Raw genomic sequence first — 14,184 nt, forward strand, 5'->3', positions numbered from 1 at the left:
CTTGGGCCGGGGCCCCGGGGGGTTTGCCTAGTAGTCACGTGACTAAGGTGCAAACGCGGATGTGACGATCGAAATGCCAAGCTTTTGTTCCTGATGTTAAAAACTTGGGCAGACGACGTCATCCGCAAGTGCTCCGAGGAGGATTTGGTAAGACGTATGATCTTCTAAGTTGCAGAGGGTTATTTCTATTCCCCGCGACACTGTTGCGGACACAGACCCAGAATCTGAGGAATCTGAGCTTTGAAACACAAACAAGATCATCTTTGATAGGTATTCCTAGGGCTCAAACAGGAATCGGACACCAGTCCGATGGCTGGTGCACTCCGGTGGTCGGAGATTGACTCAAGCTGATGTTCACAAGAGCTGGCGGGCCCTAGGGCCCCGGGGAAAAGGCTGACTGGGGTCAAAGGCTGTGGATCAAAGTCATTGGTGTGAGGTCACTGGACCTAGTAAAATTTGGCTAGGATTCTTGAAATGAGCGGAAGTCATTCAATTTATGCATTGACAATAGCAGACGGAAAGAGAGTTCCAGGATCATATCCATCTTGGAACAAGGATGAGTATTGGTAGGTTGTGGATACACCATCATGGCGGTCATAGCCGGACGAAATTTGCGAAAAGCATTGAGATTGATGATGGTGATGGACGCGATCTTGATGTAAAGCAGCGGCATGCCAAGGGCACGTGGAGTACGGAGTACATACGGGCTGAAAACAGCGTTGAAAAAGGGACGCTCTGAGTGGCCCCGCCCCCCAACATACAGACTTATCATCGAGGTAGCCGGGAGCTGCTGGACTTTTGTTTTTCCGAGAGTCCGGCCGGGTAAAATCAATCGGGTTTGGAAGTTCGCGGCCGCCGGTAACGTCATAGCTTTCCCCCACCCCACTTCGCTCGCTTCGACCCCTCATGGACGGCACAACCGCGAAACCCAGCAATTGCGAGGTATTAAATTAAAATCACGGGGGCAGGAGAGGGAGAAGAGAAGTATGAGAAGAGGACTGATTTCGACAGAGGAACACGTAGACCTGTCTCAATGGATTCTGAGACGTAAGGTGGCGTGGTTTGGCCAAAATAATCGGAGCAGCCAACCCGTAAACAAGCACGTAACTATGGAGTACTCCGTTATGCTCTCCGTAAAAAAAGGGCTCGACCTGCAGGCTTGGGCTGCCGCTGACTTGCCTGGGGAGGTTGACCCTGCCTTGGTATCCCAAACACTCCTAGCGCTGTGATTACGGCATCGACGCCTTTCCCTTCCGGCGTCTTCCTTTTCCCCCGCGCCATTCGATTGCCTTCCATCCCCCAGTCTTCCTTCGTCCTCAGCCCACGTCTCTCCAAAGCAGTAAAAAGAGCATCCCAAAAATAATTAATAAAAAAAAGGGCCAATAACACCTTCCATCAGCCAAAATGGTCAGAGCAGGTATGTCGCTTTTTCTCTTGTATTTTAAATCTTTTTTTTTTTTATTATTATTAGCCTACCAGCCCACGTGGTTCTCGTCCGTTTGATGGGCGCCGTGTGGATTTGGCCTTGTTCCTTGTAAACCCCCTCAAACCGCCGCTTGTCACTCCGCCACCAAGGTCCCTTGGGAGCGAGCGGGTGGGAGCTTATAGGTGGGCGCTCCGCAGGTTGCTGGTTGCTTTGTTCTGTTCGAGATCGTTCGAACGGATGGTCGACTCACCTGAACTTGGTCTGCCACCCCTCTCGTGGTGGCCGCCAGGTTTGGAATTGTCGGATAGCTATGACCCTGATAAGATTTTCCACCCAGCTTGGGGATCAAGGCCTTTTTTGGGGAGCTCTTTCGTTTTGGCTCCGTTTGATCTTCACGGTTGCAATGGCTGATTTTATGAAAAATTTTTCCCTCTCCAGTTGCTGTCCTCCGCGGTGACTCCCTCGTGAAGGGCACAGTCACCTTCGAGCAGGCTGACGAGAACAGCCCGACCACCATCTCCTGGAACATCTCTGGCCACGATGCCAACGCTCAGCGTGGCTTCCACATTCATCAATTCGGTGACAACACCAACGGCTGCACTTCTGCTGGCCCTCACTGTACGTCAATGCATTCCAGATAACCCGTTTGAAGGGAAGGTCATGAGGCCAACAGGCGGCTTTTTTTTTTTTTTTTTTTTTTAGACAACCCATTCTCCAAGAATCACGGAGCTCCATCCGACGTAGATCGCCATGTTGGTGACTTGGGCAACATCACCACTGACTCCCAGGGCAACTCCACCGGCAGCGTTGAGGACAAACAGATCAAGCTTATTGGGGAGCACAGTGTGCTCGGTGTATGTGCAAAGCAAGCTCTCCTGTAAATTCATGTGAGAACAAATGGAGCTGACTGTGTGATATGTGTAGCGCACTATTGTCGTTCATGCTGGCACTGATGACCTCGGCAAGGGAGGCAACGAGGAATCCAAGAAGACTGGAAATGCTGGCCCCCGTCCTGCCTGCGGTAAGATATTTTTGGTTTCCTTTTTTTATTGTTCTTCCTGATGCAGCAAGGCTGACTGATCCACAGGTGTTATTGGCATTGCTGCATAAGCTTCTCAGAGATCCCGAGAACTCACCCCTAAGGCTTTCACTAGATTGCGCGAAAGCATCAATGAACAGTTAATGAGATTGCTTAGCAATTAACTAGTTACCTAGTTAGCGAGGGAATGATCAAACAATCCAGTTTCTAGAGGTGTAATGAAATTACATGTCTCGGTGAATTAACTCTACAAAATAATCTGTACATAGTTCAATTTGGAGTTGGGATCTCATATGAACCAGTAACTTAACTATCTCAACGCACAGCCATTGCAGGCGCCAGTGGAGGTGCTCAGACGCATGTTGTTTGTATAGCCAGGTCACAAAGTTGGAGTGATTTGCTCTCAACGCAGCTAGACAGGAAGCTAAAAAGAGGACCAAAAGAAAAAAAAAGAAAGAAGAGTCAAGAAGTGTAGCATGAATGATGGGGTTAAGCTACCCCCTTTTGTGTTTGGGTGAGCTCATGAAGGGGGTGGAGGGCGAGGAGGGGGAGAAGACAGCTGGACACATCTCCGCCTTAGCGCACCGCTAAGTTTCAACCCCGGATGTGAATGCTGGCCAATATACTCCGTAGCACACAAATAAACCACCTATCCTATTCCTCTACCTAGCTTTTGCCTCTTTTAGTTCACGCACAGTCCCATTGTTATTCCATAGTTCCTCGCATTCTCTTTTTTTCTATTTACATCAATCCTGCAAGAGGGCTATTTTTTACTTCCAGCCAGCTAGCTGTCTTGTCCGTAGTTATCGTACAGTTGAGCTCACAACCTAACTTCTAGGGGAAGAGAAAGTTCCGGAACAATGGCTCTGCTGGAAGCTCGTGTGAAAAGTGTCCTCTCTGGCGACACGCTTGTCTTGACACATGTGACCAACCGGAGCCAGGAGAGGATCCTCAGTCTCGCCTACGTGTCAGCTCCAAGGTTACGTCGGGAAGGGGATGAGGTGAGTTCTAGTTCCTTTAAATTTGATCCTTGATTGCACATTCAAACTCCCGCCTAATTTTTGTTTTTATTTTTATCTTTATTCCCTTCCTCCTCTCTCCCCTCTTTAGTTTTGAGCTGGTCATTTGTCTAACTGCTGTTCAAATCCCTCTGCTGGCTGCTAGGCGTTTGCTTTCCAATCCCGGGAATTCTTCCGCGAACTCCTCGTCGGCAAGGTGATCCAGTTCCAAATCCTGTACTCCATCCCCACCGGAGCGAAGCGAGAGTATGGTATCGTGAAGCTGCCTGGGGGCAGGGAGTTGCCGGAGCTCTGCGTCTCCGAGGGATGGGCCAAAGTCCGTGAGGATGCCGGTCGGCGAGACGAGTCCGAAGACACTGCGCTGCTGCTCGACAAGCTGCGAGAGCTCGAGTCCCGGGCACGTGCTGAATCCAGGGGCGTCTGGGGCCAGGGTGGGAATATCGAGGTTTCGTATGAGGTTTCGGATCCGAAAGCTCTCGTGGACGGTATGAAGGGCAGTATGATTGATACTGTGGTGGAGAGGGTGCTCAATGGCGATCGACTACTCGTCCGCATGCAGGTCTCACCTGAGAATCATATCCAGACCATCCTCGTGGTAGCTGGCATTCGGGCCCCTTCTGCCAAGCGGGTAAGCGCAGATGGGACGGAGCAGGCCGGTGAGCCGTACGGTGACCAGGCGCAACAATTCGTGGAGATGAGGCTATTGCAGAGAAAGGTCAAGGTGTCTCTACACGGGACCACGCCGCAGAATCAGCTCGTCGGTACCGTCCTTCATCCCAATGGAAATATCGCCAAGTTCTTGCTCGAAGAGGGTCTCGCGAGGTGCGCCGATCATCATTCTACCCTCCTGGGTGGTGAAATGGCTACATTCAGACAGGCGGAGAAAAAGGCCAGGGACGCCCGCAAGGGATTGTTTGCTGCGCATGTTGCACCCAGAGCTACCCCTTCGGCCGGTGCGGACACAGACTTCGTAGTCAGCCGTATCTTGAACGCTGATACCATTTTCGTGCGAAATAAGTCCGGAAAGGAGAAGAAAGTCAGCCTTTCCAGTGTGAGACAGCCAAAACCTTCGGACCCTAAGCAGGCCCCGTTTGGAATCGACGCGAAGGAGTTCCTACGGAAGAAGCTTATCGGGAAGCATGTCAAGGTTACGGTTGACGGAAAGAGGCCTGCCACTGAAGGTTTTGAGGAGCGTGAGGTTGCCACCGTGATGGCTGGCAATACAAATATCGCTCTTGCTCTGGTGGAGGCTGGTTACGCTTCTGTTATTAGGCATAGACGTGACGATGATGACCGGTCTCCTGATTATGATAGCCTATTACAGGCCGAAGACGTCGCCCAAAAGGAACAAAAGGGGATGTGGTCGTCGAAGCCGCCTAAGACCAAGCAATATCAAGACTATTCCGAGAGTGTTCAAAAGGCTAAAATGGCATCTTCGGTGCTTCAAAGGCAGAAGAAAGTTCCCGGCGTTGTTGATTTTGTGAAGTCGGGCGCGAGATTTACGGTCTTGATCCCACGCGACAACGCTAAGCTCACCTTCGTCCTCTCCGGAATCCGGGCTCCTAAATCTGCTAGAAATCCAGGCGAAGCTTCCGAACCATTTGGCCAAGAAGCTCACGATTTTGCAAATCGCAGGTGTATGCAGCGCGACGTGGAGATTGACGTTGAGACCATCGATAAAGTTGGAGGATTCATTGGCACTCTTTATGTGAATCGGGAGAATTTCGCTAAGATACTTTTGGAGGAAGGTTTAGCGACCGTCCACGCCTACTCCGCAGAGCAATCGGGGCACGGCCCAGAGCTCTTTGCCGCGGAAAAGAAAGCCAAAGAGGCTAGAAAGGGAATCTGGCATGACTGGGATCCAAGCAAGGACGTGGACGAGGAATATGATGAACCGGCCCCTGCCAATGGGGCCGAGGCTGCTGAACCTACCCAGCGACGGAAGGACTACCGGGACGTCCTCATTACAAATATTGAGGACGACGGTAGACTGAAGGTGCAGCAGATCGGTGCTGGTACTACTGCGCTGACCGACCTAATGAATTCTTTCCGCGCATTCCACTTGAGTGGAGCGAATGCTAAGCCGTTGGACTCCCCTCCCAAGGCCGGAGACCTTGTGGCCGCCCAGTTCACGGAGGACAATGAATGGTACAGAGCCAAAATCCGTCGCAATGATCGCGAAGCCAAGCAGGCCGATGTCGTGTACATCGACTATGGAAACACTGAGAGGATTCCCTGGAGCCGCTTGCGCCCGCTCTCAGCGCAGTTCTCCGTACAGAACTTGAAGCCACAGGCTGCTGACGCGGTGCTTGCGTTTGTTCAGTTCCCGATGTCTCCTGAATACCTGGCCGACGCTAGACGGTTCATCGCCGAACAGACATTCGATCGTCAATTGGTCGCAAACGTTGAGCACGTCGCACCGGAGGGAACCCTGTCCATTACGCTGCTCGACCCATCAAACTCTGAGAACCTCGAACAGAGTATCAATGCTGATCTCGTCCGCGAGGGCCTTGCGATGGTCCCCCGCAAGCTCAAGGCTTGGGAGCGTTCTGCAGGTGATACAATTGGGTCTTTGAAGAAACTGGAGGAGGAAGCTAAAGAACAACGGAGAGGAATGTGGGAGTACGGCGATATCACTGAAGATTAGATGGAAAACCCCCCGCTTTTTCTAGCTGAACGTTTGATGGTAGCCATGATCTGAATAAGTAAGAGTCGGAGACATAAGAGCTTTTTTTTTTTCCCCCTAAATTCTCATGCTCTCTGTTTTGTCTTCATGCATGTAATGTCACGGAGGACGCTGCGTAAGTGGCTTGGGAGATGCCACTGACAGCGCGCATACCAGTTGAGTTTTGCTTCAACTCGAGCTATCACATACGGAGTCCTCCGAAAGCGATGATAGATACGGCAGATGACCTGTTCGAATCCCACTTTGCTTTGAAGGGTCAGCCGGGATGCTTGATCATGTCTTCCCTGTCAAGGTTTGTACGGAGTACAGTACATACATAAGCAGAGCCAGTGTACACTGCCTAAGGCCAGAACATCATTCGGGCTTTCTTCTTGTCCTACCAGCAGCAGCATCTTCAGCAAATGGCGACGGATAACCAGCACCTTGAGTTGGCCCGAGGAGGCCCGCCGAGCCTTCAGGCGCTAACTTACTCACTAGCGAGGCGAGGCGGCCGGCCTTTTTAGCCCGTTAGCTGGGTGCCCGCCCTTGCATCACACGGCCAATGGGGCTCTCGTATAGCGCGTTTTTGGGCAGCCGGGGACTCCGGTCGGCCAGCAATTTCAACTCCGCCTGGTGTGTCCAATCCTCCAGGCTGACTTGGACTTTTGTTTCTCGCTTCCCCGTCCTCCGTACTGACAAGCATTCCACTTCTGAATTCCTCAGCTTCTCATAACGTTACTCCCGAGTGGCGAGAAGGCCTCGCCCAGAGAAGGACGATCCCTGCATATTAACTTTATCTGCTTCACGGGCTCCTCCCCCAAGGTAGCGGGAAGACATGACGCTCGAACGGACTTCTACCAACCAGTCTCGTCGCAGCAAGCGCTCCCATCACTCTCATAGCAACTCCGAAACCCACTCCCGCTCGCACAACTCTATCCGCAGAACAAGGACAAATCAGTCCCTCAACGGCAAAGAAACCCCAGACCACCTCCAAGGACATCTAAATCACTTAACGCCTGACCAAGAGCGCGCACTTGAAGAGTTTAAGGCGGTTTGCGTTGAGAAGGGTCTATATACACCCGCAGAGGAGGGAAAGGCTGCTAGCCATGAGGATCCTACGTTGTTGTAAGGACACACTTCTCACAGAGTGATCTCTACTAGGGGCTTCCAGTGCAACGGCTGGACAAGCACCCCTTGAAAGGAGAAAAAAGACAAAATATGAAGGTAAAGAAAAGTTTGCTGACTGTGGTATTTTGGCGTGCGCCTCGCTTTCAGGCGGTTCTTGCGTGCGCGCAAATTCGACGTGAATGGAGCATTGGACCAGTTCAAGGCCACAGAGGAATGGCGAAAAGCAAACCAAATTGATGCGCTCTATGAGAACTTTGACGTTGATTCGTACGAGAATGCACGGAGAGTGGTTAGTTATTTTCAGCTTCTGATTCTCGGACCGCGTGACCTTTGGCCTGACATTGTGTTCATATAGTATCCCCAGTGGACTGGTCGTCGCGACCGGAGAGGCATTCCCGTTTACGTCTTCGTGATCAAACATCTCAATAGCAAGAATATGGCCGCCTACTCCTCTGGTGCCGCCTCAACCGCCACGTCCTCTACCCACACTTCCTCCACAGTACCTTCAAGACTATTACGCCTTTTTGCACTCTACGAAAATATGACTCGATTTGTCGTGCCGCTATGTTCGTCGCTGCCACGGCCTAATCCAGAGACGCCAATCTCAAGCACCACCAATATTGTTGATATTTCGGGAGTTGGATTGAAACAGTTCTGGAACCTGAAAGGACACATGCAGGACGCGAGTGTGTTGGCAACAGCACATTATCCTGAAACTCTAGACAGGATTTTTGTGAGAACACTTGAATCTCCGTATTCCCGATATTGCATTCCTTTATAGCATGGGCTAATGCTCTTCTAGATAATTGGCGCACCCTCATTTTTCCCTACCGTATGGGGATGGATCAAACGGTGGTTCGACCCGGTAACGACGTCTAAGATTTTCATCCTCTCCTCTTCCGAAGTCAAATCGACCCTCACATCGTTCATGGACCCGTCCAGCTTCCCTAAACAATACGGCGGTGAATTGGACTGGGAGTGGGGTGATATGCCAAACCTCGACGAACCCGCACAGGAGCTCGTAGGTGCGCTGGAAGAATTGGGTCCAAAGGGGGACGGAGAAATAAGCACGGAAAGCTCAAATAAGACGGTGGAGGAGAGGAAAAGAAACTTTGTCAAGGGGCCGGTGGCCTGGCTAAAGGATCGAATTGAGATTTTTGGTTCTATCGGCGGACAGAAGCGTAGGAAGACGATTCCCGTTCAGGGGGAACAGAAGCCAAGCGAATCCGACCAAGCTGTTGTCAGTGAAGCCAATGGCGTTGTTATTGAAGTCACCCCAGCAGCTACGACTGAAGGCGAAGAGAAGCTTGTTACGACACCAGAGGCGCAGGTTAATGGAACGACTGTGTCGTCGTAGCCTCTGCCGTTTTCACTCCAATTAACTATCCTGGCGTTTGGAAAAAGTTTCTCTGGGCGAATTGACTTCTTGTGCATATCCCTGGTGATATGTTGCCTTTTGGGGGGGGGGGGGGGGGGGGGGGGCTCATCTTTCGGGTTTCGCTTAAGATTTACAGCCCTGAGATTTTGCAGAGTCGTTTCTTTTCCTTCAGTGAAGACCCAAGAAGTAGCAGTAGAAGGCATAGCCATGGAGCATATCTACTACTGTACATATGAGCATCTCCTGTTAGATATAGTTTTCCATGATAAAAACTAGATTCGGGCAAATAGATATCCTGATTGATACTTTTCGCTGTCATTACCTGATGGAGAGATATAAGTGTGTACGGAGTATATCGGCGGATGTTTGCTTTGAAAATCGGTAAAAAATTTGGTTGCTGGCAAACGCCACTCCGATATTCGAGCCGCAAGTGGGCCCCAGCCACACAGGCAATCTTTGGTTATCAGGTGTGGCTAGTGCAGATTATTGTGGCAGAAAAGACGAGCTATACGAAACAGGAAGGCGGTGGGCGGCGCGACATTGAAGCTCGTCGCAAACATTGTGAGCTCTCCATGATTGCACGGCGCATAAAAAGCAATTTCTGGCTGATATCGTACGCAAATTTCCCATTTAACCTCAAACCACCCCATGCCTTTGCTGGCAAATTTTGTCTACCCATCCCAATTCGTCCAAAAACGCACTCAACCCAGCGCATAGCACCAATTTGAAAACAATTCTGGGCCACGAGACGTACGCATAGCTGCTATTCAGGAGCCATGGTCCAAGGAACTGCCCCGGAACAACCGTTGAAACGGAAACGTGGTCGCCCGCGCAAAGAAGGTGGACCAGCGAAACCTAAACCAGTCGTTCTCGACCATACCGGTCAGCCTAGAAAGAGAGGTCGACCACGAAAATACCCTCTTGATACCACTGCCCCACCCGCTGCGAAACCACAGAACGTGAGTGATGACAACTTGCAGAAGAGGGGTCGCGGGAGACCAAGGAAGAGTGACAGTTTGCCTCCAAAGCCTGTCGCAGCTCCAGGGCCAGAGCAAGGCCCAGAGGCAACTCCACGACGAGGAAGGCCCCGCAAAGAACATGGCGCACAACCGGCAGAGGTGGTTCCTGATGTGGCGGCGCAGACTGTCATGCAGTCGAAGCGGGGACGTGGACGGCCCAAAAAAAGCGAAGGCACCATTATGACCGAAGAAGCGACACAACCCGTGAAGGCGCCATCGGCGCTGGGACGTGGAAGACCAAAGAAGCTTAGTACGGCAACTTCCGGGTCAGCGAATGGACTTGCTCAGCAGTCGTCAGCGTCGTCAGCCTCCAATCCCCTTGCGAAAATGGTTGTTGGAAGTTACGAACTCAAGTGTGCTACCGTGGAGAATGAATGGCCCCATGTAGCAGTAGGCATGGAAATGACCATCCTCGAGTCTGAAGAGACCTATGGTCTTGGTTTCATTGCTGGCTTCAACCTGGGGATCGTAGAGGGCACAATGCTGCTCGCAGCTGATAAAGAGTCCCTTGAAAAACTCTACAACAAGATGTCCAAAGGAGAAAATCGGTCACTATATGGTACCTTCGGAAGTAACGAAAACGATGGAGACGATGGCGATGAGGGTCGTACGTTCAAAAAACGCAAGACTTCAGCTGCTTCATCTAAACGACTCTATATGTTCTGGCGAGGCCGCCAAACTGGCGAGGGGGAAATCTACTCCGGACGGAACAACGGCCATCTCGATTTCTCAGAAAGCAAGAAAATCGTCAGATTCAATGGTGTCGGCGGATTCCCCGCTATGGGAAATGAATGCAAATTTTCGGGGGTTAAACGGAGCGATGAAGTTTCTGTGCCTCCCCAGCCTTGGAGCGACTTTTCGGAGAGAGCTGCTGCTGAGGCCAGCGCTGCAAGATGGCGTTGAGATATCCTTTCCCCTGTTCCCTTTTTTTTTAGTATCGAGTATTTGGTTAGGATGTTTTAATTTCTCTATTTTCGTTGAGTTCATCGAGCTGGCTCGGCCGGCAGTTCTATTGACTTCAGAGGTCCAAAGGAGGAAATGTATGTGTCAAAACTAATCCTGTACTCCGTATGAATGACGGGAAACGCGTTAGGGGTTTCTTTGAATTGATGTCTTATTGGTACTTTTGAATCTTAATTTTTCCGATAAGTGAGTTTAAGCAAGTCTCGAAAACTATCGACAAATAAAGTGGTCTTATCTGAGAATCTATTTTGCAATCCAAGTTCATCGCAGGTGTTCTAGTCGTACATACATACATACACAATTAACATGACTACGATCCTACAGTCGTTTATGATTTCCATTTTAAGTTAACTTGCTTTTGTCGGACCTATTGATCTGTTAGTGGCCAAATGGGACAGGATCTACAGTGTGAATATTCGACTCACCATAGGTGCCAACACCGCGACTCCCACAGCCAACGCTACAACGGTGAGGACCAGCTGGATTTTGGAGAATCCCTTACCCAAAAGGTCAAACGGCTGGCTAGGAGCCAGCCTCGTGCCAAAAACATCGAAACCGTACGCAAATACTAGCGTTGAGCTCTCCAGCAATGTCGGGCTGGATTCTATATGTTTAATACCAACCACTTCGCGGGCGTGATTAAGATACCATTTGGGATCAAACCCTAGGAAAGGAGTGTATCTCACTAGCCCTTCCTCTACTTCTTGGGAAGTAGGGTCACGATTAACAGGTCGTCGGGGATCGAGGACGAATCGTGGTATACCGATAATGGCATTAGAGGAAGGAAGTGTGCAGAGCAATTGTCTGACTGTAATTCCTTGGCGAGTTTCTGTAACTGCCATGTTGGAAATCGCTTCTGATATCATGTATGCCTGCGAGATGACATATGGTCGAGGAAGACCCGTGCTAGCGTAAATGCTGGAGTAGTTTGCCGCGTTGTCCAACAAGCCACGATCGTTTGGTATAGACGACTCATACAGCTCAGAGATAACAAGGCGGTAGCCTTTAGCATCTGAGGTATTGGTGATATCAGCCCAGAAAGAATATGCGAACCAATTCTCCGAAATAACGGAAGCGATTGGCTGAGAGACATCAACCCCATCCTGGCTTGTAGTGTACAATATCTGACCAGAAACACCATCTAAAAGGTAAAAGGTGACGGTAGAGCCAGCAACCGCCGTGATTAGGGTGAGATTGGGGTTCAAATATTTGTAAAGAACAGATCTGTCTCCCAATACTTTGCCAATGGATGCAACTGGGTCGTGGGCCGGTCTTGCGGTGGCACGAATGATTTTCTGGCCCTTTGGAGGGAGAAATTCCCATGCCGGACTTTTCATATTCGCACCGTCCCAGCCCATCAATTTCCCATCGTCGCTGAGTGTCACAAGAATTTTATTGCCGGTAAATTGCAGCGATGATTCCGACGGTACGCCATCAGATTTAATTGCGACTGGGATTAACGAGACTGTATCTGGCATCAACACTATTGAAGAATACCTTCCAGTCGACGGTGAGCTTTCAATAATTTTACCAGACGTAATGTTTACCGTAACGAAACTGCCATCGGTCACAAAGACGATCGCGATCTCGCGCTGGGTCAGGATAGTATTTGCACCCCATGGTGCCAGATCGTCAACAGCTTTAATATTCCAAAGAATAGCACCGTGGCGACCGGAGTCCAAGGCTAAAATGCGTCCCTTTCGGGTTGCAACGATGAGCAGTTTTCCAAATCCAAACTTGGTGAGCTCTGTATCCTCACTTGGCAAGAAGCTCGACAAGATTTTGGTTGGAAGTTCTTGTAGCCACGGAAGCAAATTCTCTTGCAAATCTTTTGCATGCCGTCTAACACGGTGAATGTAAGCCGAGAGGACATCCTGATGCCCCTCAAACTCCAGTTCATGAGCGAGGGCTTCACCACCGTCCAAGTCAGCCCAAGCAGCAATAATCGCATCCGTTAATGACTCAGGTCGATGCCACGCAAGTTCACCGTTGCGAACCAGGATCCAGTCTCCACCTTCGTTAACTTGCGCAAAACGAATTGCGTAGCCAGCATCACGGGCAACCACTTCCAGCACTGCATGCTGGGCCTCCCCAGGGCTGCCTTTGATTTTCCATGTTCCAAGGACGTCCCTTGACGCGGATGAAAATAGGTCCACGGCTGAGCTCGTTATGCGGGCAAGGTAAAACTTATCATTGACTGTACGTGAAGCAAGTATGGATTTTGAGTCGAGAAGAGGGAGCTGATATGCTCTGGAAATTGCTGCTGATTTGCTGTCAAGGTGGAGTACATCTGCCCAAGATTTGGTTGCAGTGTTGTATTGCACGACAAAATGCGGCACGGTGGATGATGTTTGGACTTTGATGTCTTGGATGGTTTCCCCGCTGTTATTTTCGATACTGACAGCGTGGACAGATTTGGATCCGATGATATTGACTTTCAAAACCTTTGCGTCTTGATCCGGCCACACAATTAACGGAGTAGCTGCATTACTGCTGGCGTGTATTATTGACTCAGGGGATAAGACCTCATTCTCTGTACTGAGAATGTATTGATTGTTAAAGCGTCCGGTTTGAATATCTAAAGCTACTACTTTGATTTTGTAACCATTTCGGGAAATAGGCTGCAGGGAAATATAATAGGCCGTGGTCGGTGATATCGTCAATCGCAAAGGGATATCATCACTGCAAAATGGGGTTAGTGGGGGGTTCAATGCGCGTCTATCAGGGGACACTGTCAAACCTAGTATCTTTGTACTCCCATTTAACGCTCCCTGATACACCGTCCAGCCTTCTAATAATGCCATATTTGTTTGCAGACAGTACAATGGAATCATGCACAGCTTGCGCCGGATCTGCACTCTGAGATGCAGTGAGCTTTAAATCGACAATTGAAGCGTCATCAAGGCGTGTAGTCCATAGAAGCTTTCCATCAGATGCGCCCCAGGCCAGAACATTGCTCCCCGTCGCACTGACAACGGCGTCTTCTCCGTCTACAGCCTCTAAGAGCCTAGACGAAGCAACTCCGACGGAATAGTCCGATAGATTCTGGCGCCACACAAGGGACCCGTCCTTCGGATTTACGGCGCCAAGTATTGACTGTTCGGAAAGAGTATAGAGTAGCGAGGCACTTGAGGAAGTGCTCGGCCTGTGGAAGAAGGTTGTATGAGCTTGGGGGGTTCCTAGAAGAGCATGGTGATAGTCGATGTGGTAGGCCTCGTCAGCAAGAATTGCCCATGAGGCGGGGACAACAGATGCCAAGAAGAGATAAGTTGCCTGAAGCCGCATTATTCAACCCCTCCTTGCGACGGTCATCTGAGGAAGCGTGGTTAATTCACTGCTCAAGCACTCGCTGCCTCGCTGGCGTTGCAGCTCGCGATCCCAACCTCCAGCATGCATCACGGTCACATGATTAGACATGGGGTCACTTGTTATGACTAAGCAACTAAGGCGGCGATGATTAGTTAGTCAGAAACCCCCTGAGCATGTGATGCAGCACAATGGACTACAACAGGAGTACGCACCAAACCTCTCTCGTTCTGATCAACGT

General features: G+C 50.3%; 5 protein-coding genes across 5 annotated transcripts; 4 read left to right on the top strand and 1 right to left on the bottom strand.

Annotated features, from left to right (window-relative positions):
- Positions 1-850: 850 nt before the first annotated feature.
- On the top strand, positions 851-2,870 carry CIMG_06677 (superoxide dismutase [Cu-Zn]). Its single transcript, XM_001242780.2, has 5 exons — positions 851-1,417; positions 1,865-2,044; positions 2,129-2,280; positions 2,351-2,447; positions 2,514-2,870. Exons 1-5 carry the CDS (start codon positions 1,405-1,407, stop codon positions 2,534-2,536), a joined length of 465 nt encoding a protein of 154 aa, XP_001242781.2. The 5' UTR covers positions 851-1,404; the 3' UTR covers positions 2,537-2,870.
- A 274-nt stretch (positions 2,871-3,144) lies between these two features.
- On the top strand, positions 3,145-6,509 carry CIMG_06678 (transcription factor). The gene is made up of 2 exons (XM_001242781.2): positions 3,145-3,466; positions 3,630-6,509. Exons 1-2 carry the CDS (start codon positions 3,326-3,328, stop codon positions 6,129-6,131), a joined length of 2,643 nt encoding a protein of 880 aa, XP_001242782.1. The 5' UTR covers positions 3,145-3,325; the 3' UTR covers positions 6,132-6,509.
- Positions 6,510-6,984: 475 nt separating this feature from the next.
- Positions 6,985-8,731, top strand: CIMG_06679 (phosphatidylinositol transporter; the record flags this gene model as incomplete). The annotated part of the gene is made up of 4 exons (XM_001242782.2): positions 6,985-7,274; positions 7,425-7,566; positions 7,633-8,010; positions 8,080-8,731. The coding sequence occupies 4 exons, from the start codon at positions 6,985-6,987 to the stop codon at positions 8,632-8,634; spliced, it is 1,365 nt and encodes a 454-aa protein (XP_001242783.1). The 3' UTR covers positions 8,635-8,731.
- A 700-nt stretch (positions 8,732-9,431) lies between these two features.
- Positions 9,432-10,577, top strand: CIMG_11798 (uncharacterized protein; the record flags this gene model as incomplete). The annotated part of the gene is made up of 1 exon (XM_001242783.2): positions 9,432-10,577. One exon carries the CDS (start codon positions 9,432-9,434, stop codon positions 10,575-10,577), a length of 1,146 nt encoding a protein of 381 aa, XP_001242784.2.
- A 388-nt stretch (positions 10,578-10,965) lies between these two features.
- On the bottom strand, positions 10,966-14,001 carry CIMG_06681 (uncharacterized protein; the record flags this gene model as incomplete). The annotated part of the gene is made up of 3 exons (XM_001242784.2): positions 13,378-14,001; positions 11,063-13,319; positions 10,966-11,004 (listed from the first exon to the last, which is right to left on the bottom strand). Exons 1-3 carry the CDS (start codon positions 13,920-13,922, stop codon positions 10,966-10,968), a joined length of 2,841 nt encoding a protein of 946 aa, XP_001242785.1. The 5' UTR covers positions 13,923-14,001.
- Between the last annotated feature and the right edge of the window lie 183 nt (positions 14,002-14,184).

Source organism: Coccidioides immitis (genome assembly GCF_000149335.2).
Source record: "Coccidioides immitis RS genomic scaffold supercont3.2, whole genome shotgun sequence".
Classification (NCBI taxonomy): Eukaryota; Fungi; Ascomycota; class Eurotiomycetes; order Onygenales; family Onygenaceae; genus Coccidioides; species Coccidioides immitis.